Genomic DNA, 27,123 nt, shown 5'->3' on the forward strand with positions numbered 1-27,123 from the left:
CCCACCCACCCACTCATTTCTTCCATCTACCCTCTTCTTGAATATATTAGTGATTTCTTATGCTTGATTTCAGGATATTTTAAGAAATGGATTAGGCACCCCCATCTCCCCATAAACATAAATAGTAGCATCTGTACACATTTATCTATCTTTGCTCTTTTCATCTCTCACATGGACCTTCACCCTGTTTGGATGAGCCATTATATATGTGACCAATTTCCTTTCAGAGGGCATTTTGGGTTCCACCTTTTAGCTGTCACCAGTCTTTTTACATCCATCTTCTCACATTTTTCACTGGGTACCTGTGGGAGTTAGGCCTTAGAGGTGTGGGACACAGGTGCTGTCTTCTGTGGGTTGGCTATATCTTGCCAAATTGTCCTTCCTGGGGGCTACTCCATCCATACCCCCACCAGCAGTGGAGGAGAGCACCTGCCTCTTCACAGTATGGACAGGGAAATGTGCTTTCAGATTTTTGGATCTTTGTGAGTATGAAGTTGAGGAAAGTAGTATCTCAAAGTTGCTTTATTTGCATTTCTCTTGTGAACCAGATCAAGCAACTGTCGATACATTTGAGTGCTGTTCGTATTTCTTTTGCTGTGAACTGAACATTTCTATCCTTGGTCTATTTTTCTATTTGGTTACTGGCCTTTGTCATATTGATTTTGGAGTACAATGTAAATATTGGAGAAATTAGCCCTTCATGATAGCAGTTGCTAATACTTGTCTGAGTTTCGCATTTCCTTTTGTTTATGTTGGTATGTATGCATGATATTTAAAAAACAAATGTATTGTCTACATCTATTTAAATATTCTAGAGATACAGATGGTAGAGAGAGTAAGAAAATGTCTTTCTCACATTGCCTTTCTACTCCCTGCCTGGGTAAATCAGATGTTTCTCTGTATCCCTGCTAACATGCATACAGTTGTGTTCTGTTTTGTTTTTGAAAGAAAGACAAATTGGTATTAATATTATATAGCAACTTACTTTTTCTCTTTTTAACACAACCTACTATAGATAATCTCTCAAGTTAGAACACCAAAATCTCTCTGTTTTTTATTTTTAAATGGCCAACGAATAGACCTATTTCTCCTGTATTGTTGGACACTGGGGTCTTTTCCTGATTTGCATGTGAACACTGTGGGAATTAAAGTGTTCTTTGCATAGGGCTGGGAATGGATCCCCACTGTGGGATCCATTACTATCTCCCTAGATCAATAAGGACTTTCGTTTTGAATGGCACAGGCAAATGGCCTTCCAAAAAAGACTTTTCCAGACCTTTCCCTCTAGTAGTAGATCATTTCCTCTCATACAGTGCAGTGATTCCTCTGCTTTAGCCACTGGCCCCCAACCCCAGTCTGGAGTAGCCCTGGGCACTGTTTTTCTCTTGTGAAGGAATGATACTCATTTGACCCCCTCAGAGTCCTAATGTGGTGAGGCAAGGCATCTCCTTTTATCTTCCGCCTCTCCTCAGGAACCGCCTGTGGTTGGGTGAACTAACATTAAAATACCTGTCATCTGAGTGTTCGTTTATCATCTAATGAATTCCAATTTTGTGTTTTTCTTTGGCAAACCCAGAGAGCCCTCTCCAGTTCTATGTGAACTATCCCAACAGTGGGAGCGTTTCTGCATATGGTCCAGGCCTGGTGTACGGAGTAGCTAACAAAACGGCCACTTTCACCATTGTCACCGAGGATGCAGGAGAAGGTACTGGGTGGTTTATATGTTTATGTGCTTCTGGCCTTTCATTTGGGGAGTTAAGTGGACATGATTCCAGGGAAGCTTTTTAAAATGAAATTATTACCAGGTACTGTGGCACACACCTGTAGTCTCAACACTGGGAGGTTGAGAGGGGAGGATTACTTGAACCCAGGAATTTGAGACCAGCCTGAGCAATGTAGCAAGACTTTGTCTCCAAAAAAAAAAAAAAGAAAATATTGAGTAGTAATATTTGCATTATCTTTTCTCTCACATAGATCTATGTATCCTTTAGGTCGACTCTGTCTTCTACCTGTTACAGAATTTCTTTTTCTGGGGACAGAATCGATGGCTTTGAGCATGCTAACCAAGCACTCTATCTACCACTGAGCTATATGCTCAGTATTCCAATACATACATTTTTGAAGTCCTGTGTTCCAATTAAAATCAAATTTGTACTATGAAATATTTTATATGACTCACCTGGAATTAACGTGCTTTTGTTGAAGATGTTCTTCTTGTCCTTTTTGCACATGTATCCACAGATCCTCCTGTAAGTTACTTTAGCGACTCATTCTAGTTAAAGCTCCGTGCCCATGTCCTCTGTATTTCCTAACCTGTGGTTCTAGTGGATTTCTGTGATGGTGTCTAGCTAACAGGGATAGAATGTGTGTGGCACCACCCTGTATGTGTTACTGACCTACAGGGCTCCATGTCATTCTTGTCCCACACATCCTGAAGAGTTAGGGGTTACTAGAGAGAACCCAAGGCAGACAATGGGATGTCTGCCCAGTGAGCTTTTCCCTCTTGTAAATTGCTTCTTTGTTACCTAGGCCCCTTGTACAGCACACACATGGAGTGTGTCAGCCTGTTGTCCTTGGCATCAGGGTTGCCATGGCTAAGTTGTCACTGTGGAGACAAAGTCTCTTAAGTGCCCTCCCTCCCTGGTTCATTCACAGGTGGTCTCGATTTGGCTATTGAGGGACCCTCGAAGGCAGAAATCAGCTGCATTGACAACAAAGATGGGACGTGCACCGTGACCTACCTGCCTACACTGCCAGGCGACTATAGCATTCTGGTCAAGTACAATGACAAGCACATCCCTGGCAGCCCCTTCACAGCCAAGATCACAGGTAGGTTCCCTGGTTTGCTAGGGTCGTCCTCATGGGACGATATACCTGCCTCAGACAGCCATTCTCTCTGCATGAGACCAGGGGTGGCAAGCTGTATCTGTCTGAATTTAGGTTTCATAGAGACTCTTTGGAGGAGCATCCATGGTGTAAGTCCACCTTCAGGCAGGCTAAATTCTTCCCTTCACTGATAACCTAGGGAAAAACAAAAGCTACCATTTCGAGGGTGATTATTTTATGCCAGTATAACTTCATCATGCAAAGAACAAGCCCTCAGAGAGAGGCATGCAGACAATACTGCATGAGTACAATAGTTCAGAGAAGTCCAGCATCACTACCAGGCAGTTTTTCTGTTCTCCATTTTATAGATGAGAAAACCATGGCTTGGTAAGGTAGTAGCTTAGTTGAGTTCTCGTGTGGGTATTCTAAGATTCAGGATAAGTTATCCTATTCCAAAGCTTATGTTCCTAACCTCTATTCCACCTGCTGGGTTTGGTTCTAATTTTCAGTGGGTTATAAGGAAAAAATACAAGTTGAGGTTCATGTCCCCGTGGTGTTTCAACCTGTCTGAAGCAGTCAGTAGCCCTCTGTGGACCACGATCAGTGCGTCCCTGAGAAATGCCAAACCATAACAACAGGTGGGAAGTGCCTTCCATTTCCATTCAAAAAGTGGCCTATAAGGATCCACATCCCCAGCTCCTGCCAGCTCCTAGTCTTCCCTTGAACCAGGCATGAGTACCAATCATTCTTTGTTGGTCCTGTGTGCTTATGGTCAGAGCCACATTTTGTCACTTAACTGGGTATTTAATTCTTACCTGTTAATCTGTCAGTGGCATTTGGAGTGAGGGCTTCCATGCAGCCACATGTAACAGGAGCCTTGTTGGGGCTGTTTCCCAGATGACAGCAGGCGTTGCTCCCAGGTGAAGTTGGGCTCAGCTGCTGACTTCCTACTTGACATCAGTGAGACTGACCTCAGCACACTGACAGCCAGCATTAAGGCACCATCTGGCCGTGATGAGCCCTGTCTCCTGAAGAGGCTGCCCAACAACCACATCGGTGAGTGCCTTCCAGGTGGTGAGCTCGGACTCATGGCTGGGGAATGGGCTCCTGAGGTGCTTTCTTGGTGGCACATTGGAGTGTGACATGGTAAACTTGTTGGGTCGCATGCATGAAGAAAGTCTTCGTTCTGATATTGACACCCTTGGATACTCTGGGTTGTTGTAAATTTAGGAAGGAAATTGTCAATTACAATTTTGAGAATATGACATTCCCTTTCTCCACTTTCTCTCCTCCATCTCCTTCTTTCCTCTTACATACCTCAATGTATGTTTTGGTCCAGGCATCTCCTTCATCCCCCGGGAGGTGGGTGAACATCTGGTCAGTATCAAGAAGAATGGCAACCATGTGGCCAACAGCCCTGTGTCCATTATGGTGGTCCAATCGGAGATTGGTGATGCACGCCGAGCCAAAGTCTACGGCCGAGGCCTGTCAGAGGGCCGGACTTTTGAGATGTCTGACTTCATTGTGGACACAAGAGATGCAGGTCTGTGGCATGGTTCCAGGGAAAATATCCAGAACTTGTAGGAATTGGCTTTTTTTTGCTCAGTCTGCTTCATTTTCATCCTACCAACTCCCTTTTCTCTCTGAATAGTCTTTAAACTCAGAGAGGTCCTTGAGGGTCCTTTTACCTACATAATCATTTAAACCTCATGACCATGGAATGAGAACATATTTGTTTTATAAATAAAGAAACTAAGGTTCACAGGGCTTATACCTGCATTTGCTCCTGAGATTTGAACCCAGATCCACAACAACTCACAGACCTGTGTTTTGTTGCCTATATTGCCGTCAGTTTATTCTTCTCATGGTGAGTCTCCTGGTTTTACCCTAAGGTGTAGAATGTTGGGCCAGGTGGCCAAGGTAGTATTCTCCTGACTGGTTTCATGGACATGGTAGATGTTCATGAGGAAGGAGTCCTCTGGATAAAGCCTTGTTCAGCAGTTTAGTCACTGCATGACTTCTCAGAGGCTTTTAAACTGCTCTCCTGTCCCAGGCTCTCCAAATAGGGCTGATATTACTTTCTGCTGTCTAGAAATAGTTTGCATTTCAGGGGTCAGATGTCCCTTCTATAGTCAGTGGGCTCCCACTTGTCAGGGAGTTGCTATCAGAATGGCTGGGGGCTGCTGTGTTGCAGGTTATGGTGGCATATCCTTGGCAGTGGAAGGCCCCAGCAAGGTGGACATCCAGACAGAGGACCTGGAAGATGGCACCTGCAAGGTCTCCTACTTCCCCACCGTGCCTGGGGTTTACATTGTCTCCACCAAATTTGCTGATGAGCATGTTCCTGGTACGTGTTACATCTGTCCTCCTTTTCTGGTGCTTGGGATTTCTGTAAATGCTGTGCCTGGCCTCTGGGCACTCATGAGCACCTTGTTGGTTTTTCAGGAAGTCCATTTACTGTGAAGATCAGTGGCGAGGGAAGAGTCAAAGAGAGTATCACCCGGACCAGCCGGGCCCCCTCAGTGGCCACTGTTGGGAGCATCTGCGACTTGAACCTGAAAATCCCAGGTGGGTGCATGGGATCAGGGCATAGTAGTAGGCACCACAGAAAACCAATTCCAGGCCTAGCTCAGAACGCGTTACCTAAGTCAGCTCTGGTGACCTTTTTATTTCATTTCATTTTTTTTTCAATATTTATTTTCACAGATGCCTAATTACCTGCTATCTTTCTCTTCTTCCAAATGAAAATGGCTTTATTATGTTACATGGGCAGAACATGGATATGCTTTTAGGTTTACTATTTGCCAAAAAGAATAATGTCAGTGACAGCACTGGTCACACTTCTAGATACAGATGCCAGTGTCTGGAAGGATTTAAGTGACATTGGCCCTGCAGTGGCCTTCTAACATTTCTACTCATCTCTTTCATGCCTAAAATTAGGAGGAGGGCTGTACCGCAAAACTGGGTGGGCCACATCCAGCCCTTTGGCGATGAATTTTTCCTCGTGGGGCCAATGAGCAGTAAACAGGCCACACAGTCTGTCTGGAATGTGGTTCTAGTTCTTTCTATAGGGATCCTCCCAAACAAAATTCATGGTGTCAGTGAGAGTTCTGAGCTCCTCCACCCATAAGCTGGCATGCACTGCTTCTGCAGAGAAGGAAAATCAAAACTTGGGTGTGATCTCCTTGAAAGAGGACTGGTTTTCCTGTTCCTAGTATATTGTGCATCTATTTACTCTGCCTTCTCGGCTGTAGTTGGTAGGGTCTTCTTGGGTAGGCGCATCAATGTTGGGTCACATGGGAATGTGTGAAGAAGCCTCATTACTATAAACTCAAAACAAGATCACTTTAAGCTGGGCATAGTGGTGCACACCTGTAATCCTAGTGACTCCAGAGACAGAGGCAGGAGGATCACAAGTTTGAGGCCAGCCTGAGCAACTTAGAAAAATCCTGTCTCAAAATAAAAAGAGCTGTAGACGTAGCTCAGTGATAAAGTGCCCCTGGGTTCAATCTCTAGTACCAGGAAAAAAATTAAAAAACAAGATCACATTAGAAGAGTTGTATAGATTGTTTTGTGATTGTAAAAAGTGCATATGTCCCACATTGGAGGGAGAATGCATGGCCAGAAGGGGGATTGCTGGGTGGTACATTTCATATGTAGCCATGACTTGGCTGATGGCCCTCCAGAAATGTATTGGTGCCCATTTCTACATATTTTCCAACAGCACTGCCTTTCCTTCTCACTTTGGCTAACCTGATGGAAAAACACAGTATCTGGTTTTCATTTTCATTTCTTGAATTATTAGTGATGAGGACTGTGTTTGCATTTGCTTTGTGTTTCTGATTTTGCAAATTATCCATTCTGTTCTTTTTTGCTTATTTATTTCTTGGAATTATCTTTGTATTAGTGTGGACGCTTGTTCTTTGTCTTAAGTCTCTTGATGACTTTGTTATTCTTTTTGGTTACTTGGTAGCAGATGACTCTGGGAGGACACACAGTTCCCCTCATTACCCACATGGTCCCCTCTCCTCTGTTGGGGTGGCTCATCAGCTTCCAGATATCCTCAGGACCCAGGCTTTGGGCAGGGGGGAGGGGATCTCTTGGTCAGTTTGGATTGCTATAACATTGTAAATGAAGGACTACCAGCACACATTTACTTCTCATGGTTGGTCAAGACTGGAAGCCTGAGATCAGGAACCAGCATGATTGGGTTCTGGGGAGGGTGCTCTTCTAGGTTGCAGATAGCTGCCTTCTTGTATCCTCCCATGGTGGACAGCAGAGAGAAGCAGACTCTCCCAGCTCTTTTAAGGGGACTAATTCCATCCTGAAGGTTCTCCTTTCATGACTTCATCAAATCCTGCTTTTTTCCTGTAGGGCCCCACCTCCTAAAACTACCACACTGCGGGGTAATGTTCAACATGAATTTTGGAGGAACATAAACATTCAGTACATAACCTGGGATGACCTCTCCTCAACCTCCCTTCTTTCTCTGTCCTCAGGATTCAGAGTCACGAACTCCTCAACCCAGATCCTGTAGGGCCGGAGGGTGCAGTTTCATATGGGCTGTAGGTGATGGTAGTGCTCAGTGTCCTGTGTGTCCCCTGCCTGCCTGTCTCCTTCACATTGGCACAGGCACCGTTGTTAGCATGATGCGAGCAGCTCACAGCGTACATGTGATCTACACCCTGGTGCTGGTGACCGAGGCATCTTGTGGCCTCTGTCTGATCTTCAGTCTGAAGCTTTTGCTTCTGAAAGCTTTTGCTCGCGCATGGTTTTCCCTTTGCCATTGGGACTGACACGTGTTCACCTTTGTCTCTAAATGCATCTGGTGTTATTGCCTAGAAGAAATGCAAAGCTTCTTGACAGTAAAGGATGAAGACCCTTGTGTTTTCTACCCTTACCTGCCTGGTGGAGAAGAACTATCCAAGCATGACAGATGGCCATGTCACCTTTGTTCTGGATGTACCCGAGCTCCTCTGGTGTTTTATTTATATGTTGCAGCTCAGTTCCTGGTTTGAAACTGTCACATCAGATTAACTCACTTCCAGCCAGGAAGGCTGTAAATACACTTGATGGGGCAAGAAGTGTCAGTACCCTAGAATGCAATCTGCACTGGGTGCCTGAAGGGCCCCACCCACTCCATGCTGGCCACAGGAGGACAGGCCTCCAGCCGGAAGGGGAGGGGGCCTAGCACCCTATGTCCACCAGGCTGCACCTGCCATGCCTTCTGCTGCTACCCTGCATGTTCCACTTGCCTCTGGCCCTTGCTCTAATCCTCCTTTTTTTCCCAACCTCTTGCCTCCTTTCAGAAATCAACAGCAGTGATATGTCGGCCCATGTCACCAGCCCCTCTGGCCGTGTGACTGAGGCAGAGATTGTGCCCATGGGGAAGAACTCACACTGCGTCCGGTTTGTGCCCCAGGAGATGGGCGTTCACACGGTCAGTGTCAAGTACCGTGGACAGCATGTAACCGGCAGCCCCTTCCAGTTCACTGTGGGGCCACTTGGTGAAGGGGGTGCCCACAAAGTTCGGGCAGGAGGCCCTGGCCTGGAGAGAGGAGAAGCAGGAGTTCCAGGTGAGCATTCCAGCAGCTTGGAGGAGACTGAGAGTTGTTGGGGATGATAACCTGCACCCCTGGCTCTAAAGGGAAGACTTCTCATGGATGGCATTCAGGGACATTCCTTATTCAAGGCTTCTGTGGCTAAGTAAGTTTGAGAATTGCCCAGAGCTAAATAGGCTTCCAGGACTTCTCAGAGTCTATAACTTATTAGTGTGGATCTGAAGCTCTAAGAGGGTCTGATGTGCTATGGAACACACTAGAATGCTGCAAAACCAGTGGTCAGGGTCTGTTATTCCCATCCTTTTCTGGCTTCATTTGAGTGTATTCAAAAGATGCCAATTATATGTGAACTTAGTAATCATGGGCAGTGCTTAGGAGACAACAGGGATGGCCCTTGGTTGGATCCTGCCTAAGGTTAGAGAAAGAGGAAAGGGCTGGTGAGGGACTAAACCAAGCACTACAGATTTGAACAGGTAGAGGGGCTGGGGCTGTCCTGGGCTCAGTCATTAACCCAGTGTTTTTTTACTCTCAGCTGAGTTTAGCATCTGGACCCGGGAAGCAGGTGCTGGAGGCCTCTCCATCGCTGTTGAAGGTCCCAGTAAGGCTGAGATTACATTTGATGACCATAAAAACGGATCATGTGGTGTGTCTTATATTGCCCAAGAGCCTGGTATGTACTCAAGGGTTCACTGAATACATTTTGCCTATTCAGAGATGGTTAAGTTACAAGGAAAAGAAACCCATCTAACTCAAGTATCCAAGGCATTTGTGGGAGGAGGCACAATAGAGAGCTTTCTAGAAAGCCAGTTGCAGAAAATAACTGGGTCTCAACGGGGTGAGGACTCTTGTTATCATTATCTTTCACAATTCTTTCTCCATTGGCATATTTGCTTTTTTGCTTTCTTTCAAATGCTTCTGTCAACTCATGGCCCATGACTGGGACATTTGCCCCAGGAGAGTGGCCTAGGTGTCTAAGTTCCCTAGAGCAAGGTTCTTCATCTTTTGTGTCACAGGGACCCTTTTGGCATCTGGTAAAGTATATGGGGTCTGTTCTTAGGATGATATTTTGAAACAAAATATATTAGGTTATAAAGGAAATCAATTATATTAAAATGTAGTTATCAAAATTAAGACATAGGTATTGATAGTTATCAGATATGCACCATAACAATATATGTTTCTCTTAATACATTAAATCATAAGATTTAGTGATAGTATACTAATGAGCTTAATTTCAAAGTAGTGATCAGTGCAAATGATATATCAAAATATCTATAAAACTTAAAATGGTATAAAAAAATACCATTTTTTTTTAGTGATAAGTCCAGGTACTTATCCTGTGCTGTGATTTCTTATTGACATTTATAAAGACTAAATTTCATTAAAGATGTGATTTTCCTCCCCCATTCGAGTCTGTGTATCTCCTGGATTCTCTGCATAGACCCTTTGGGGACCCTGTGGGCCTAACCCTGCCAAATTAAGAAAATTATACTGACTCTTTCATTTAGCTATGGCCATGGAGCAAAGCTGTGTCTCTCTGAAGACATTTTATTCCTAGCTAAGAAGCCAGAGGCCACTCTGGAGGTGCCTTTTCAGAATCTGTGAAATGATGGAGCTTTCCTATCCCTACAGGTAACTACGAGGTGTCTATCAAGTTCAATGATGAGCACATCCCTGAAAGCCCCTACCTGGTGCCCGTCATCGCACCCTCTGACGACGCCCGCCGCCTCACTGTTATGAGCCTTCAGGTGAGACGCAAGGAAGCATCCGTCTCCTTGGCCACAGGCCAGCCAGTGAGACCCCTGGACTCCTGAGGCCTCTTCAATCCCCCCTTGGGTGCCAAGGCCCCTAGTTTCACTTTGACCTCAAGTCTTGCCCCTTGTGGGCAAGCATTCCCATGACAGGGTCAGCTCCCCACGTACTCAGAGCAGAAAACAGTTGGGTCAATCAACAGCACACCTCAATGTTTAGGGACAAGTTTACTTTTAAATATTTATTTAAGAGAAACAAAGGAAGCCTGTTAATAATTGGTTAAGGGATAAGGAGAGACTTATACAAAACAGACAGAAAACCAGCAGCCCAGTGATATTTAACCTGCTCTTGTTTGGCTGCTTTTTCCCTCAAAGTCAATTGCGATTTATTTTATAGGATGATTTTTTTTTTTTTTTTTTTAAATAGAATAGTTGTAGCAGCCAGGATCCAGCTAGCGTGAGGTGGCAGAGTAAGGTCTCTCTCACCTCAAAAACTGGGCTGTTGACTGCAGTTGACTGAATCTCCACCCTGATCTAGAGGCAAATGGTTGCTTTGTCCACCCTACTGGGATACCAGGAGATGCAGCAACCCCCAACCCCATCTCAAACAGGTCACTTCAGTGTTGCATTGGCACCTTTAGCCAAACTAAGAGCCACTGGGGATGCATCTGCATCTGTTGCTCAGGACATTGAAAAATAATTTGTGTGAAATCAGAAGTAGCATTTAAGTTGTAGAATAACACCAGATTCTCTAAAGAGGATTTCTGGTTAAGGGGCTTTCTATGTAACCTTTGGCTGCCCTGAGCTCTCAAAAATATTGGCTTGATTAATATCCACTTTAGTATCTCAGATTGGTGATATCATTGCATCTAGTTCCATAGGCTTCATTTACATTTGAGATTCTAGTCTTATTCTGGGGGAATTGGGATACTCCTAGATATTCCAAATGTTAGTCTTTCAGGTAGGGACTGAGATAGAACCCAAACCAGCATCATAGTTCATAGATTGAAGAGGCCTCATGTGGAGAATACCAAGGGTACTAACTGGTCACTGTGGTGTAGATGTATTTCTTGTGTTTCATTTAAAGGCTTCTTAACAGAAGCTTCTTTTGTGGCTGGCTTAAACCTTTGGAGGGAGATAAACCCAGCATTTGTTGAGGGCATAGAGCTGCCTTCATGCATCTCAAAGATTCCTTTTGGATCTTCTGAGGTGTTTATCTCCCTCTTGAGGATTTAGCAGCAAGCAGATTCAGGTAAAGTAAATGATTGTGTCCAAAATGAGCTGGTTTGGAGAAAGCCTCTTCCCAAAACCTTTGCTATAGAGTCCTCACATCACAGTTTGGTTATAAATATTTCAGTAAGCGTGCAGGAGGCCTTCTATCAAGCTTTTGCAACCAGCTGCTACAGCAAGAGGGACCTGTGTGTCTACATCGTCCCCTGTTCTTTCTGGGTTATTTGATACTGAGGGTTGTGTAAATTATTTATCAGAGCCTTAGTGGAGGCCTGCACAGCCACATCTGGTGCTGGTTAGGTAAGAGAGGCATGTATTGTTTTGTCTTGCTTTCGAGACTTTGTAGCAAATTGGAGTCGGCTGACATTTCGTGGAGGAGGGAGTGGAATAGGGGTGATCTGGTGATCAAAGAATCCTTAATTTTGTGTAACATCCTTCCTCCCCAGGCTGTAAGCTCTAGGCAGCACAGTAGAGTAGAACATTCTGCAGCAATGGAAATGTTCCCCATTTTCACTGTGCTGCATGGTAGTCCCTAGTCACCTGTGGCTGGCTATTGAGCACTTGAAATGTAACTAGAATAACTGATAAGTGGAATTTGGAATTTTATTTAATTTTAAGTGCTTTGAATGTGATTTGAAATGTCAAATCCAGATATTCATTTTATGGTCTATACACACGTAGGCTACATGTATTTTTAATTTATATTTATATATTTACATACATACATATAACCACATGTGGCTGGTGACTATCTAACTGGACAACACAGCTTTAGGGACTTGCTACTAACATATGGTCCTTAGACCAGCACCCTTGGCATTTAGAAATGCCAGCACCTGGAAATTTAGAAATGTCAAATCCAGTCCCCACTGAGAATCTGATCAGATCTCCTGATGATGTGCTTGCGTGGGAAGTGTGATCTCTGCTTTCATTAGTGTCTGAGGTGTGGCTGTCTATAATCAAGTTTAAAACAAAAAAGTGCTGACTTATAAAATTTTGCTGCTTGGGATTGGCCAGTCTTAATGTGTATTAAATGTTGCTGTTTGATTTAGTTCCTAAGTACCTAGTTCTCTGTCTTTCCAGGGGAGGCTACTGGGTCCCAAATAGAACATGTGGAGTAAAACTGACCCAGAGAAAAGCAAAAACTACATTTCTCCCCATTGTTTTGTTTTGTTCTTTTGTTTTCATTTGTTTATTTTGTTTTGGTGGGATGGGTGTAGGCATTTTGAAGCCTTTCTGTGTATGGGCCAGGCCTTGTGCTTCATTTAATCCTCTCAACAGCTCTCTGAGATAGATGAATTTATTACGTCCATAAATAATGTATTATTTATGTAAGTAATTCATCATTACTTACTGAGACTCAAAGAAGGATCAGCAGCTTAGTCATATTGCTAGGAAAGGGTAGTAAACCGAGGTCCAGCTGATTCTTCACCTCACTGTACAGTCTTGCCTGCATTAAATGTTCTTTCCATTCCTACTCTTGAGAGAAAAAAGAACAGTGGTATAAAACTTTAAGTTAGGGAGTGCATAGTTTGGTCAGCTTCTAGGCTTCTCTTAAAGGGGAGTTCTTATAACTTGCCTGGCCCACACAAGGCCCTGGGTTCGATCCCAAGTGCAGAAAAAGAAAAAAAAAAAGAAAGAAAACAAAAAGGAGTTCTTGGTTTATTTCAGCTTGGGAGATACTGCATTTTCTGGCCTGTATAGGTCTTGTTTGAGATGATTAGACAGTAGTCTGATTGACCAAGCTGTCCCAACCCTCCAACCCCATGAGCTGTCTCTTCCAGCCTAAACCAGCCTAAATGGTTTGAGTACAAAACTGTGCAGATGTGTGTCTTGGTTTTCTTGAACTCTGTACTAGAAATGTACGTGATCTGTTCACACTCTTTTGTTGTCAGATGTTATTTGGAAACATATTCTGGGCCTATTTGCATGAATACTGTCATCTGGAGTCCTGCGTCAGGTCGGTGTGTGCCACTGAGCAGGAGCTCCAAGGGCCATAACCTGTCTAATATATTAAATTCTCAGGAATCGGGATTAAAAGTTAACCAGCCAGCATCCTTTGCTATAAGGTTGAATGGTGCAAAAGGCAAGATTGATGCAAAGGTGCATAGCCCCTCGGGAGCCGTGGAGGAATGCCATGTGTCTGAGCTGGAGCCAGGTAAGCAGGAGGCCCGCAGAACATCGCTGTGTGTATGCGTCCCAAGTCTCCTCACTGCCAGCGACATTGTTTCTAAATTGTGATTTAGACATGGAACACAGAGACTCTTGACTTTGGCATAAAATTCTTTTTTTCTTCTTCCTCCTTCCTCCTCCTTTCCTCTTTGTTCTTCCTTTTCCTTCTCCTTCACAAATTCTGCTTTCCTTTCTGTTTGTTTTTCAGATTCTTTTCACTTGACATTCTTTGTGATTTTTCTCTCATTTTAACAAAATCTTACAGATTTTTGTTACATTGTTGACCTTATGACATAAGTAAGTATACTTTGATTTCATTTTGCTGTGAGGAAAAAGTAGATCAACGTTCATCTGTAAAGTGAAAAAAGAGAATCTAGGTTCTTGAGCTTATTACCCTAAGATTTTCTTTCGTGGTGCCCTGATATATGGAATTCTCTGACAACGATCAACTTTAAGGAAATCATCTTTAAGAAGTGAACATTTATTGAGTGTCAAGACATGGCAGGAAGATGAGGCTGGGGAATACATGCTCCCTGCCCTCAGAGAACTGCTCAGAGCTAGTGAGCAAGGCCAGAAACCCGCACCACCTGGTAATGACCCCCGATGGTTCCTTTGTCACAGGAGAACTGATCAGCAGCTGATGAAAATGTTAGAGCAGGAGAGAGAAGCAGGATCAAAGTGTCTGTTAGCAGTGATTTGATTTGGTCATTCAGCTGTGTTCTCCAAGCTCCGAAGATCTTGACTCTTTCTTCTGATTTATGGGTCATTGTGAGGCTGGCTTTGGTAGCAAGATGGCTGCAGCAGTACCAGATTTCCAGTCTTCACACTGCACCAACCAAGAGACATTTTCCTCTCAGAATTCGTTTTCAGAAGTCTGAGAGATGCCTTTTCTTGAAGTCTCCAGCAAAGCTCCCCTTCCATCTCACTGAACAGGGACACATGCCCATGACTAAGTCATTTACTGTAGCTAAAGAAATGGCCTTATACTAATTGACTTAGACTTGAAGAAAGAAGGATTTTCTTTATTCATTCAGGGCCCACATCTGGACATGAGAATAGGTACCCAGCTGGGAACTGCTAGGGGAAGTACAGAGCTGAGAGGATTAGGGTGGGCAGCTCTAGGATATTGATCTCTGGAGAGTACTTTATTAAAAAAGAAGAAGGTTTGGGTGGAACTTTGAGGGATCAGATTCTACAGGAGATGAAGGTACAAGGAGCCAGGGAAGAATTGAGAGACTAACCAGAGAAGAGGAGGTGAAGGAGGGCAGATGCTCTGCATCCCAGGCTGGAGAGGGTCACCTGGGGCATAGGAGATGGATAATCTAGGTGCCCACTTCAGTTAACAGATTCTCTTGCCACATGCTGTGACCCACACTCTCAACAACAAAACCTGGCTGTTGCCTGTGGTTGTTAGCTTTGGGCTTAATTAAAGAGCATTAATGCTAGTTGGAACCATTTATTCCCCTTCAAGAGGCCAAGTAGCGAGACATTGTGAGAAGTGAGCTTTTCATAAAGGAAGTGTCCTGAGGCAGAGGCCAGAGTGTGAAACCAAATTTGAGACTTGGATGCATTTCCCAAAGGGCTGACCAGGAAAACACAAATAGACCCGTCTGGTTTTGAAATCCACCGTGTTATGTGCCAGGCTCCCAGCATTTTTAAATGATTTTAAGGGTGGCCTGCAGTTCTGTGTCCTCACCTAACTCCAGCGTGTTCATCTGCCTGGTTTCATTCTGTGACTTTGCTTATTCTCCTAGATAAGTATGCTGTTCGCTTCATCCCCCACGAAAATGGCATCCACACAATTGATGTCAAATTCAACGGGAGCCACGTGGTTGGAAGCCCCTTCAAAGTTCGCGTTGGGGAGCCGGGACAAGCGGGGAATCCTGCCCTGGTGTCTGCCTACGGTGCAGGGCTTGAGGGGGGCACCACAGGTAAAATATCATTGCACTTCTTATCTTTAACAAAGCCAGCTCCAGGGGCAAAGCCAGGTGGAAATCTCCAAGGCCTGCAGAAGCCACCTGTACACTCCCCCTGGGAAAGTGGAGTAGCATGTACTTTGGAGACTCTTGCTGTCCACCATTGTTTTGGGAGATATGGCTTGACCTGTGATAAATCCAGAGTGAGATCTCTGTGGCAGTATTATCATGTCATTACTGTTCATTGTGGCCCAGATGTCTTCCTTCACCAAGTTCCTGGACCCCAGGGACAAGACACTGATAGTTGGGGAATATACCTGGTGTCATTAGTTACGAGTTTTTTTGCTTGCACAGAATTCACTGGTATCATCCCTCCCCATCAGTTCTTCTGGTCCCTGACTCCCAGAAATACACCAAAACAGTGTAAAATCTGTCATGGCCCATTTCCTCCTCCTTTATTCTCTACTCCTGAAATGGCTCAAGAATTCTGAAACTTTTTGGACTCATTACAATATATTTTTAATGTTTGCTCCATTAAAATGGGACATATCTGATTCTGGAAACATAGGAACTGAAGAAGGATTTAAGGTGAAATTTACTTCTTTCCTCTGCTCCTGCCTCTCCCTGGCCCCTGGTCCAGGAGCAAATACCCCTAGCAGCTCAGAGAGACTTTCACACCATCTGCCTATCTCTCATTTGTCTTCATTCTTGCTGGCTAGGTTGGTTAGCTACTTCTTTAAATGGTCAGATGCACGGTTTTGCTTCTTTTATTTTATGGAAGTGATCTTATTGCACAGATTGGTGAGCAGCTTGCTTTCTTCCCTTGACATCTTAAATATTTTTCTGTATCCAAACATACAGCTCCACCCCACCCCTCCTTCTAAATGCCTGTAGTTGGTATTCATACTGTGAACTAAAAGCTGTTTGCATGGTCAACTAGAGATGGACATTGGCTGATATTCACTGTGTCACTGTTTCAGAAGATGCTGGGGTGGGGAATTTGTCCTCTTGGGTGTCTCTGCAGGGGAAATCTGTAGTGGGAGACTCATTTGCATTTGATGTTACTTGGGGCCCTCTTGGGAAAGCAGCCCATGCTGTTTTTCTCAAGTCCCTTGTTTGTGTGCATCTCTCCTCTTAGTTCTCCCGCCCCCACCATGCTGCCCTGCTGTGAGTGGGATGGAAAAAGAAATATCTTCCTCGTGGGAAAGGGGATGAGTGGCCATGGTTCCTGGCATGCAGTCCTGGATCAAAAGCATCCTAAGTGCCCAAGGGTCCCTACTCAGATTCATGAGTGACTGATGGGCTGGCATGCTCTTGGGGACTCCAACCAAAGCAATGGCCTTAACAACCCCCCACCACCACCAGGATGGCATTAATGCTGCTGGGCTCCTCAGACCATCCAGATTGGCCCCCACTGAACTCTGAGCCAGCAGCTTGCCCTTTGTGAAGGGCCTTAGGTGAAATCCATTTTGACAGTTGAGGAAAGGGAATCAGAGAGGTCCATCACCCCCAGACTCATTCAGGTAGGAGGAGGCAGAACCAGGACTCAGTCAAGGTCCATGATCTGAGAGCCTGGTGATAGCCTAACCCCCAGGCTGTCCCTCCTCCCTAAGTGCCCACTTACCTGGAGGGCACGCACGCACCTTCAGCTTACTTTGTGGAGTGTCCTAAACTAACACCCTGTCTTCCCAGCAGCCCTAGAATAATTTCCAACAGTACAGACATTGACCCTTGGCAGGCTACCCACTGAGCACTGAGGTGGGGTCCTGCTTCTTGAGTGCACAGCAGCCTGTGTTCCCTGTGCCAGCCAGCAACCATCTGATCCCCCTGTTGGCTCATGCCTACAGTACCCAGCCTCTCCCACTTCCTCTTGGCAGATTGCATGCCTTCTCCAGAGCTCGGATTTCAGGCTGAGCTTTGCAAGCACTGGACACTGCAGGGAGAAGGAGCCTGTCTTGGAGGGAAGTTTCTAGCCAGGAGAGGAGAGTACAGAGCATGCTTGTTTCAAACCCTGTGAAAATATTGCTCTTGTCAAGGGGAAGGTGTCTTGTTTTTTCTAGCCCTCCCATTCCCAAGCCTTTCCCCAAATATCCATGTGGAGGTTACACAGCTGCAGTGTGAACGGATGAAGAGGTATCTGCTCTGCTGCTGAAGGGTCCAGCATGCTGACCTTCAGCACAAAGCAAACCTCCCTGTGTTTATCTTGGGTGGGTTTGTTGTATGTGTTGGCTCAAACTTTCAATGGTCCATTCTGCAGATTTGGGAACAGGGCATGAGGAGAATTTAGGGCAGGGCTCTGCTGAGGCTTGGAGGTCAGGAGTTAGACTAGGGAGGTTTCCACTCTTTGGAGCAACTGAGTGTGTTTCCTGATAAATGCTCCAGAACCCCAAGATACACCCTATGCCTTCTCCTCCTCTACCCTCTCTCACCTTAAAGACTAAGTTGCACTGCATTAAACATGCACTGAACTCACAGGAACTCAGCCAGGCTGGGGTAGGGGAAGACCGTCATGTTGAGGTGTTTGTTGGTATCAGATCCTGGTTGTAGCTGGAGGTGGTGGTAAGAGACTTCTGTATGCAGGCTTTCTCTCTCCTGTCTTCTCTCAGACAGGTGTCTTAGTTCCAAGTCGGACAGACCTTATATCTACATACCAGTTCTGCTGGTCCCCAGCTGTGTAACTCTGGACAAGTTCTTTGCCTTTCTGTATCTCCAATTCATTTTCTGTGAAGTGGAAATAAAGAAGCCTAGTTAGTAAGCTTATTCTGAGTATTAAAGTAGCTAATAAATAGCCAGGTAGCTCTTGTCCTGTACTTCCTAATTTCCTTTTCCCACCTTATCATCATCTTTGCCTTTTTGGGCTCTCAGAGTCAGAATGAACTGATTTATTTTTCCCCCCCCTCAGGAATGAAATAACTTGTTAAAAAGAGTGGGGTGGGGGGAGTGGAGCTGGACTAGACATAGAGCTCAGTTGGTAGAATGCGTGCCTCATGTGCACATGGCCCTAGGTTCAATCCTCAGCACCACAAAAAAAGAAAAAAGAATGGTGCTGGGCTGGGCAGCTTAGTGGTAGAGCACTTGCCTAGCACATGTGAGGCACTGGGTTTGATCCTTAGCACCATGTAAAAATAAATAAATAAAGGTATTGTGACAATCCAGAACTAAAAATTAAAAAAGAAAGAAAGAGTGGAGCTGCCAGGTGTGGTGACACATGCCTGTAATCCCAGTGATTTGAGAAGCTGAAGCAGGTGGATCTCAAGTTCAACAACTTAGTGAGGCCTGAAGCAACTTAGTGAGACCTTTGTCTCAAAGTAAAAAATGAAAAGGGCTGGGGATGAGGCTCAGTGGTTAAGCACCCCTGGATTCAATCTCTGCTACCTAAGGGGGCAGGGGTGGGGTGGGTGGGGGGAGTTGGAGCTTCTGTGCACTATAGCCAGGCCTTTTAAACTTCATTTTACAAATATCTTTCCTTATCGCCACCTTACAGCTACTTCCTGGACATACCACCCCTTTGTTACAGACTGTCTGCTTCCCCACAGTCCCCAGCCTGGCAGCTGCTGCTTAAGGGGCTTCTCAGCTGCATAGATTAGGAACCATGACAAAGTTGAGATAGTGGGAGGGACTTGGGACAGGAGCCTCTGGAGCTTCCAGAAACAGCTGGGCTGTGTTTGAAGGTCATACAATGGCGGTTCCTTTTCTTTTATTGATAACCAGAACAATAATTCCTTCTCTGATCCGAGGGCTATAATTAAACCAAAACATTTCCCAACTGGGGTGGTGTCCAGGGCTCTGGCAAAAATGGCCTCCTGTGGGGGTGCTGTGCTAGGGATGCCCCATAGAGGGCACTGTAGGGGGCACGCAGCTGATGTTCTGACACCCAAGCAGCCCCACTGACCCCTGGAGTAGAGAGCGGGGAGTGGGATTTTTGTGGAGCTGTGGGCTTAGGTAGGAGTGCTTTCATGGCCATCAGTTGGTGTTCTCTTTTGGGCTTTTGTCACAAGCAGGATGCCCTGGGACAACCAAGAGGTTAGGTATCCTGAGGTTGCAGCTTGGGCACCTCCACTGTCTTTCCGGTGGCCAAGAAGGGCCTGGGCACCAGAGCCTTGCAGACTTGGTTCAGATGCTGCTTGCTACTTACTGATGATACATCATGACTGGCAAGTGGTCAAACCTCCCTTAGTCTTAGTGCCATTCTGTGAAAGGGTCCCATGCACATGCATGTAAAATAATGCCAGGCACAGGGTCTGCAGCTTATGTGGGGTCTGTGGTTCTCAGCAGGAGCTCCTCTTTTATTCCTGTTTTTGTTGCTGGAATTCATGGCTGGCAGATCACAGTGATTACTCCAGTTTTCGGGATGGGGTGCAGGGCAAGGAGCCTGAAGAGGAAGAGAGGGGACACTGGGCCTCCTTGGCATCTCTAAATCTACCCAAAGGAGAAAAGAAAGGTCAAAGGGGCCCACGCCTCTCCTCCCCGCCTGGAGGCAGAGCTGGGCCACTGGCTGAAGTAGTACTTTAGGCTCGCAATGATGACTCAGGCTCCTCGCCCTCAGCCACGGCTCATGCCGGGAGGAGAGAACAGGGTGTCCAGGCAGTTTACACTTGTGGGCGAAATGTCAGCCACACTCCTGCCTCACCCTGGGTTAGGAAACTACCCACCCAGGGCCCAAGGTTCTCTGTGCCAGAAGTCAGAGCTGGACCAGTGGGTTCCCATCAAGGCAAGCCCTCTTTGAGGAGACATATGTGTACACTACCATTGCTTTAACACCCCCAGGAAAGCCCCCCACATAACACCCCTCATCCCTCCAAATCATTTACAAGTGCATTCCCTTTTCCTCTCTCGCAGGCATCCAGTCTGAATTCTACATCAACACCACCCGAGCAGGCCCAGGGACGTTGTCTGTCACTATTGAAGGCCCATCCAAAGTTAAAATGGATTGCCAAGAAACCCCAGAGGGGTACAAAGTTATGTACACGCCCATGGCTCCTGGAAACTATCTGATCGGTGTCAAATATGGCGGACCCAACCACATTGTGGGCAGTCCATTCAAAGCCAAAGTGACAGGTAATGATGAACAACCTCAGAGTTATTCTGCCCTATGGAGCTAGTCTTATCTGACTAACAATATGATTTTAGATATTAAATCTACTTTGAATCTTGAATGTAAAGAAATAGTATGAAGGGCTGAGGATGTGGCTCAAGCGGTAGTGCGCTCACCTGGCATGCGTGCGGCCCGGGTTTGATCCTCAGCACCACATACAAACAAAGATGTTGTGTCCACCAAAAACTAAAAATAAATATTAAAAAAAAAAAAAGAAAAGAAATAGTATGACATTCCAGAGGCCAGTGTGTTGAAAACTTGCAAAAATAAGTCCACATAGTGAGGCAGTATAGACGTGAAGAAAGCAGGTTAGATGGGTGTTTTTGTTTTTTGATGTTTTTTTTTGCCCCCCCTATTAACAGAAAGAAGAAATGTTTACATACTTGAAATCTAATGTATTTGTTTAATCAGAGCCTGAAAAAAAAACTTTCTAACCTTTTCGTTTGAAATAATCAAAAAGTTTTTTTTTTTTTTTAATTTATAAGAACATAGGCCAAGTGCAGTAATCCCAGCAACTTGGGAGGCTGAGGCAGGAGGATCACAGGTTCAAGGCCAGCCTCAGCAATTTAGTGAAGCCCTAAGCAACTTACTGAGACCCTGTCTCAAAATAAAAAATGCTGGGGATATAGCTCAGTTGTTAAAGCATCCCTAGGCTCAATCACCAGTAAAAACAAAACAAACAAATTTACAAAACGATGTCTCCTTCCAAACACTGAGGGGAAAAATGCCAAATAGTAAAAACAACTTCACAAACTGGCACCCAAAGGTAACCACCTTACATATTGTAGTAAATCCCTTCCATGATGTCATGATTCACTGTTAGATAAGTAATATAGGTTCATCACAGAAAAATGAGAAAACTTGGGAAAAACATCCTCTGTCATGTATAGAATCAATTATGTCCTTTCAATGTGTATATGTCCTGCTTATACATAGAGTATTTTATATGAATGGAAAGGTAAATTCTGCAGGGTGGCAGAATTTGTCAGCTAAGGCCAGACTGGTCCATTTGCCCAGAAAGGCAAATCCTAGTTGTATGTATGGGTGGAGCCTCAGGGGATTTGGAAGACACTGTGGTTATGGGATATGGATATATAGTGGCTTTTGTATCCAGGTGTTGGGCTGTGGGGATCTTTCTGGGACTTTTACATGGGATACCTGCCTGTCCTCTGACTGAGAGTCCTCTGGTCTGGCCATGCATCCCTCCCTCCTGCTCTCCCATGTCCTAGGTCAGCGTCTGGTCAGCCCGGGCTCATCCAATGAAACCTCGTCCATCCTGGTGGAGTCAGTGACCAGGTCATCAACAGAGACCTGCTATAGTGCCATCCCCAAGTCATCCTCGGATGCCAGCAAGGTGACTTCCAAGGGAGCAGGGCTCTCAAAGGCCTTCATGGGACAGAAGAGCTCCTTCCTGGTGGACTGCAGCAAAGCTGGTAGGTAGCGTGGTTCCACTGGGGTGGGGTGGAAGGGAATGGGGCCTAGACAGGCCAAGTATCCTCCTACACTTTGACCTCCCCTGCTAAGGCCTTCAGTAACGTCCACCCCCCCCCCTCTCCCTTGCCCCATGCAACCCAACCACCATCAAACAACCATGTTTCTTGCCCTATTCTCCTGCACTTAATGTCTATACCTGTTTGTTCTCTCTTTGCCCCTTGATTCTTTGAGATGACCCCAAGGTAGTCATGAAAGGCAGTAGTATCCCCATTACAGATGGGCAGACTGATTTGGTTAATCTAGTCCCTTCTCTTCCACTAATTGCTCTAATTTCCAGCTGAACTTGGGTGTCAGGGGTCAGTTGCCCAGGTTCTGACATCCAGAGCACCTGGACTAGAAACCTGGCTCTGCTATTTCACTTATTTGTTCTCAATGCTGGGCACATGAACCTCACTGTCAAGCTCTGTAAGTCTCTGTTGGTAATCACCACAGCCTCCCACCTGCTCAGGGGCCCAGCGTCCTCACAGAAGCTCAACAGGCAGTCCCAGGCTTGTCTCCCTTGATTCACGTGTTCTCTTTCTGCTGCCCGGAGTGACCACTTTTCCCTTTGCTCTTCAGGTTCCAACATGCTGCTGATTGGAGTCCATGGACCCACCACACCCTGTGAGGAGGTCTCCATGAAGCATGTGGGCAACCAGCAGTACAATGTCACATATGTTGTCAAGGAGAGGGGGGATTACGTTCTGGCCGTGAAGTGGGGGGAAGAACACATCCCCGGCAGCCCTTTTCATGTCACAGTGCCTTAAAATAGTTTGCATCAAATCCTGGGAGGAATTCTTATGGTTGCTTTTATCGCTTGTTTGTAATTCATTTTATACCATGTCCTCCAGCCTGTTGGTAGGTCTAAATCCCATCCCAAAACACTACCATTCTAAAGTGCCTTCAGAAATAAGTCCTAGACTTGACTCTTGAGGGATGCATTGGGTAATCATAAGAAATGCAGATTTGTCCAATGGACTAAGAAGATCCAACGTATACTCAGTTCACCTCAGACCTTGGGGGCACAGGTCACTGCAGACAGACCAAGAATATGGGGAAGACTAACATTTTTAAAAAATGAAACTGGCCATCCTAAGCTACAGGTTTGCTGTTGAGCCTTTACAAAAAAAAAGACAGGGGGTGAGGGTGGGGGTGGGAGGGGGCCGGAAAAAAGAGGAGACCTAGTTTAGGTTGTAATTTAGCAAAGGGATTCCTCCAGACCAGCTGGATCTAGTCCAGGGCCCATATTCCATAGGAAAAGGCTGTTAGGTGCTCCACCATGTTGACACTACTTCTCACCAATCACCCATTGCACTCTGGCCTCCTGACATTCTTTCTGGGCAGAGCCAATTGGTGGCACATGGCTTCCTAGTGTTTCTGCACTTCCTCTGGTGATTATTTCCTTGCAGTCATAAAAGTGTGACCATTTGGCTGCCACGGATCTGCTTTAGGTTTCCAAGTCCATTTCAGTCACTTGGTGGAGGAAATTCTGCAGTGACTAGCAGCAGCCCACTTGCCAAAGATCCCTTCTCACCAACACTAGCCCTTGCTTCTAACACACGCCCCAGTCACTTGTCAGCCTTACCAAAACCTTTAAAGTGACCTCAGGTGGGTGCACACGTTAGTGTTCGCCTCATGAAGGCCTATAAGATGACACAACACTCATAGCCACCCCTGCCAACCTTGTGGGTCACTCAGGAAAATATTAGTATAGACAGGAAAGAATGAAGCTCATGCCAACTTTTGGCTGAGTGTTGGGGAATTGTTGAGGGGCAGGGAAAGGCAGCAGCTTCTTTGGTGATCTCCCCCTTTTGGCAGAACAGTGAAAGCTGCATAGCTGACAGTTTGCATCAAATCCTGGGAGGAATTCTTATGGATGCTCTTGGGAAAACAATAAGCAGGTGCAGATTTTTTTTTTTTTTAATGGGGTATAGGGCAGTTTGCAAGCCTTTTGCAGACCTGAGCTGGCTTTGGGATTAAGTTAAAGCAATCAGGGACGTTGCCTCATGGCAGAGCTCAGATGTGTAGCTTGGGCCAGGCAGGCTGACTTTCTGATTTGCTGCTTAGTCCTAAGGAAGTGGCCACTGTCATCATGGGTGGGGTAGGGCTCTGGAGGTGTAGCAGTTGGAGGTGGGTGTTGGTGGTAAAAGTCCACCTTTTAGAAACTGGAGGCAGCCCGAAGCCTAATGTGAAGGGACCACAGGCCTTGGAAACGGGGACAGGGAAGCCAAACTGGAATCAAATGCCGACTGTAAATTGTATCTTATAACTTATTAAATAAAACGTTTGCGCCGTAAAGTTTCCCCTGGCGTTCCTGGGTGGCATCTTTTTTTCTGAATAAATGGTTTGAGCCTCTGACCAGCTCTCCCAATCCCTGACTGAAAAGGCACAGAAGAGCAACTCATTTTGACAATGAGCCTGATTGATCTCTTTCTTCAGGGAAAGGTCTGTGTTCTCCTGAGAGGCCAGGTGGCACAGCCTGAAAGGTGAGGGGACTTTGAGAAGAGGGTGTATGGACCCCAACACCAACACCTCTTGGAGAGTTCTAGATACGAAGCTCACCCAGGTAAAAGCAGGGGCAGGTGGAAGCTTTTCCTGATTACATCAGGAAGTCCTTATTTTCCAGAATGTTCTCAAACAAGAACATACCACATATCATCCCACTGCCTTAGACATGGAAGGTTAATATTCGGTGTCACCATCTGCCCTCTGTGTGCTCGTGCTGTTTTTTCTGAGAGCTTTTTTTTTTTTTTTTTTTTTTTGTGGTGGTGGTGGGGATTGAACCCAAGGCCTTATGGTGCAAGGCAAGCACTTTACCAATTGAGCTATATCCCCAGCCCTCTCTTTTCTGAGAGCTTCTGGTTGCTGAATGGCTAGGATGGGCCTGGCCCCTTGCCTCCTCCTAGCGTTCCTAACAGTCCTGTGTCACCGTGGACAGGGCTATTGGGCACAGTTTGCACACCAAATTTACAGACACAGCTTACTTGGGGTTAGACCCTGGCCCTTCTGACCCCAAATGGGAACTCTGCCCCTGTTGACACTGCTATGGAAGCAGAAGCCCCCGGGCAGTGGTTGAAAGTCCCTGCTGAGCCCCTGGCCCTCCAGTGTTGGGGCAGGAAACTGGATCTTTCCTATGTTTCTTCTGACACCAAGCTGTGAATCAGAATGGTGATTTCTTTACCTCTGAGAGGTGGGAGGAAGAAATTGGAGGGAAGGAACACCCTTATCTGTGGCTTGCACTATGAAGGACTAGCCTGGGCTCCTAGCTCAGGGGGCTGTGGGGAGTCCACTCAGGCTCTGCCATGATGTTCTGGCCTTGCCCACCGAGGAGCACAGGGACATAGCCAATGACTTCTCCACCTTCCTGAAGCCTGACCAGGCATTTTGGGAAGGCAGCATTTGTAGGTTAACAGCATGGACTTTGACATTGGTATCCCAGAATTTAAACACTGGCACCACATTTCACTGGCTCTGTGACTTTGGAGAAGTCACTTCACCCCTCTGAGCATGCCTCTCTCTGGGTGGTGATGAGGAAAAGATGAAATCCCACTGGGAGCTGTAAGGAACAGTCTGCCTGAGTCTCCCACTGCTATGGCCTATACCTGCTGTAGTATCAGGACTGTACCTAGTGGCCCCCCTACATGGGGCTGGAGCACATTTCCACTGTAAAAATTATACCAAAGATATCTCAGAGTAGAAATCTGCACACCTCTTTACTGGCCAATGGCTAGAATCAGAGGGCGACTCTTATCTGACTTGGGCTTGGCTGCCATGGAAACCTGCTGTTGTTTGTGCAAACACCTTGAAAACTTTGAAACTTGATCCCTGGACAGGCCAGGTGCCAGGTCCTTTCCCACTTTCACTAGTTGACTTTGCCCCATTCCTAGCAGGAGCTGACAGGATTGTCACTCTTCAGCCTCTAGTGGAGGTTAAGCAGACAGCAACTGGCAGGTGCTCTGCAGAGATCAATTGTCAACACAGAAGAGGCCCTGCCTGTCATGCATGGATGCCCACCTCTTCCTCATCGGGGTTCACTTCGAGACCCACTGTAGCATGCTGTAGCATGCTGTAGCATGCTGCTTTTAAGTCCTTTGGGTATAAACCAAGGAAGGAGTGGCATAGCTGGCTCAAATGGTGGTTCCATTCCAAGTTTTCTACATAAAATCCATACTGCTTTCCAAAGTGGTTGCACCATTTTGCAGTCCCAGCAGTAATGAATCATGTACCCTTTCCCCCACATCTTTGCCAGCACTTATTGTTGTTTGAATTCTTGATAATAGCCATTCTGACTAGAGTGAGATGAAATCCTAGAGTAGTTTTTTTTTTTTCAAGGTTCAGGATCTTTATTTCTTAAAATAATATTCAGCATAAAAATCATTTGAAGCTTAAACATTTTAAGAAATATCTCTAGTCATTTAAGTTCAATTTTTAAATTATTATCGTATGCAAGCATTGTTTCAATTACTTCACTTTTAAATTTAATTTAATTTTGTTTTATTTTTCAGTACTGGAAATTGAACCCAGGGCCTTGCACTTATGTGCTTTACCACTGGGTTACATCCTCAGTCCCAACCTTTTAATTTTTATTTTTGCTTTTGTTTTCAGTTTTGTTTTCTTTTCTTTTGAAGTACTAGGAATGGAACCCAGAGCCCTGCACATGCCAAACATGCTAAGCAAGAACTCTGCCACTGATCTACACCCCCAGCCCTCTCAGGGTGCTTCATGTATTTTATTTTTTTTTACTTATTTTTTTTTATTGGTTGTTCAAAACATTACAAAGCTCTTGACATATTTCATACATTAGATTCAAGTGGGTTATGAACTCCCATTTTTACCCCAAATACAGATTGCAGAATCACATCTGTTACACATCCACATTTTTACATAATGCCATATTAGTAACTCTTGTATTCTGCAACCTTTCCTATCCTGTACTATCCCCCCTCCCCTCCCCTCCCATCTTCTATCTCTACCCCATCTACTGTAATTCATTTCTCTCCTTGTTTTTTTCCCATTCCCCTCACAACCTCTTATATGTAATTTTGTATAACAATGAGGGTCTCCTTCAATTTCCATGCAATTTCCCTTTTCTCTCCCTT

General features: G+C 45.5%; 1 protein-coding gene across 4 annotated transcripts in view; it reads left to right on the forward strand.

Moving 5' to 3' along the window:
* Flnb (filamin B) overlaps positions 1-24,327 on the forward strand; it is a 144,687-nt gene extending 120,360 nt beyond the window's left edge. For all 4 annotated transcript variants that reach the window (XM_071619066.1, XM_071619049.1, XM_071619052.1 and 1 more), the window contains 14 exons: positions 1,577-1,705; positions 2,656-2,829; positions 3,724-3,882; positions 4,166-4,369; positions 5,021-5,173; positions 5,272-5,394; positions 8,136-8,402; positions 8,920-9,057; positions 10,020-10,135; positions 13,394-13,526; positions 15,295-15,471; positions 20,296-20,514; positions 21,781-21,984; positions 22,604-24,327. In XM_071619066.1, the coding sequence (XP_071475167.1) occupies positions 1,577-1,705; positions 2,656-2,829; positions 3,724-3,882; positions 4,166-4,369; positions 5,021-5,173; positions 5,272-5,394; positions 8,136-8,402; positions 8,920-9,057; positions 10,020-10,135; positions 13,394-13,526; positions 15,295-15,471; positions 20,296-20,514; positions 21,781-21,984; positions 22,604-22,791 (2,384 nt within the window). In that variant the 3' untranslated portion in view covers positions 22,792-24,327. The remainder of the gene's footprint in view (positions 1-1,576; positions 1,706-2,655; positions 2,830-3,723; positions 3,883-4,165; positions 4,370-5,020; positions 5,174-5,271; positions 5,395-8,135; positions 8,403-8,919; positions 9,058-10,019; positions 10,136-13,393; positions 13,527-15,294; positions 15,472-20,295; positions 20,515-21,780; positions 21,985-22,603) is intronic.
* Positions 24,328-27,123: the final 2,796 nt, after the last annotated feature.

The sequence above is a fragment of the Marmota flaviventris genome, chromosome 1, assembly GCF_047511675.1.
Source record: "Marmota flaviventris isolate mMarFla1 chromosome 1, mMarFla1.hap1, whole genome shotgun sequence".
Taxonomy (NCBI): Eukaryota; Metazoa; Chordata; class Mammalia; order Rodentia; family Sciuridae; genus Marmota; species Marmota flaviventris.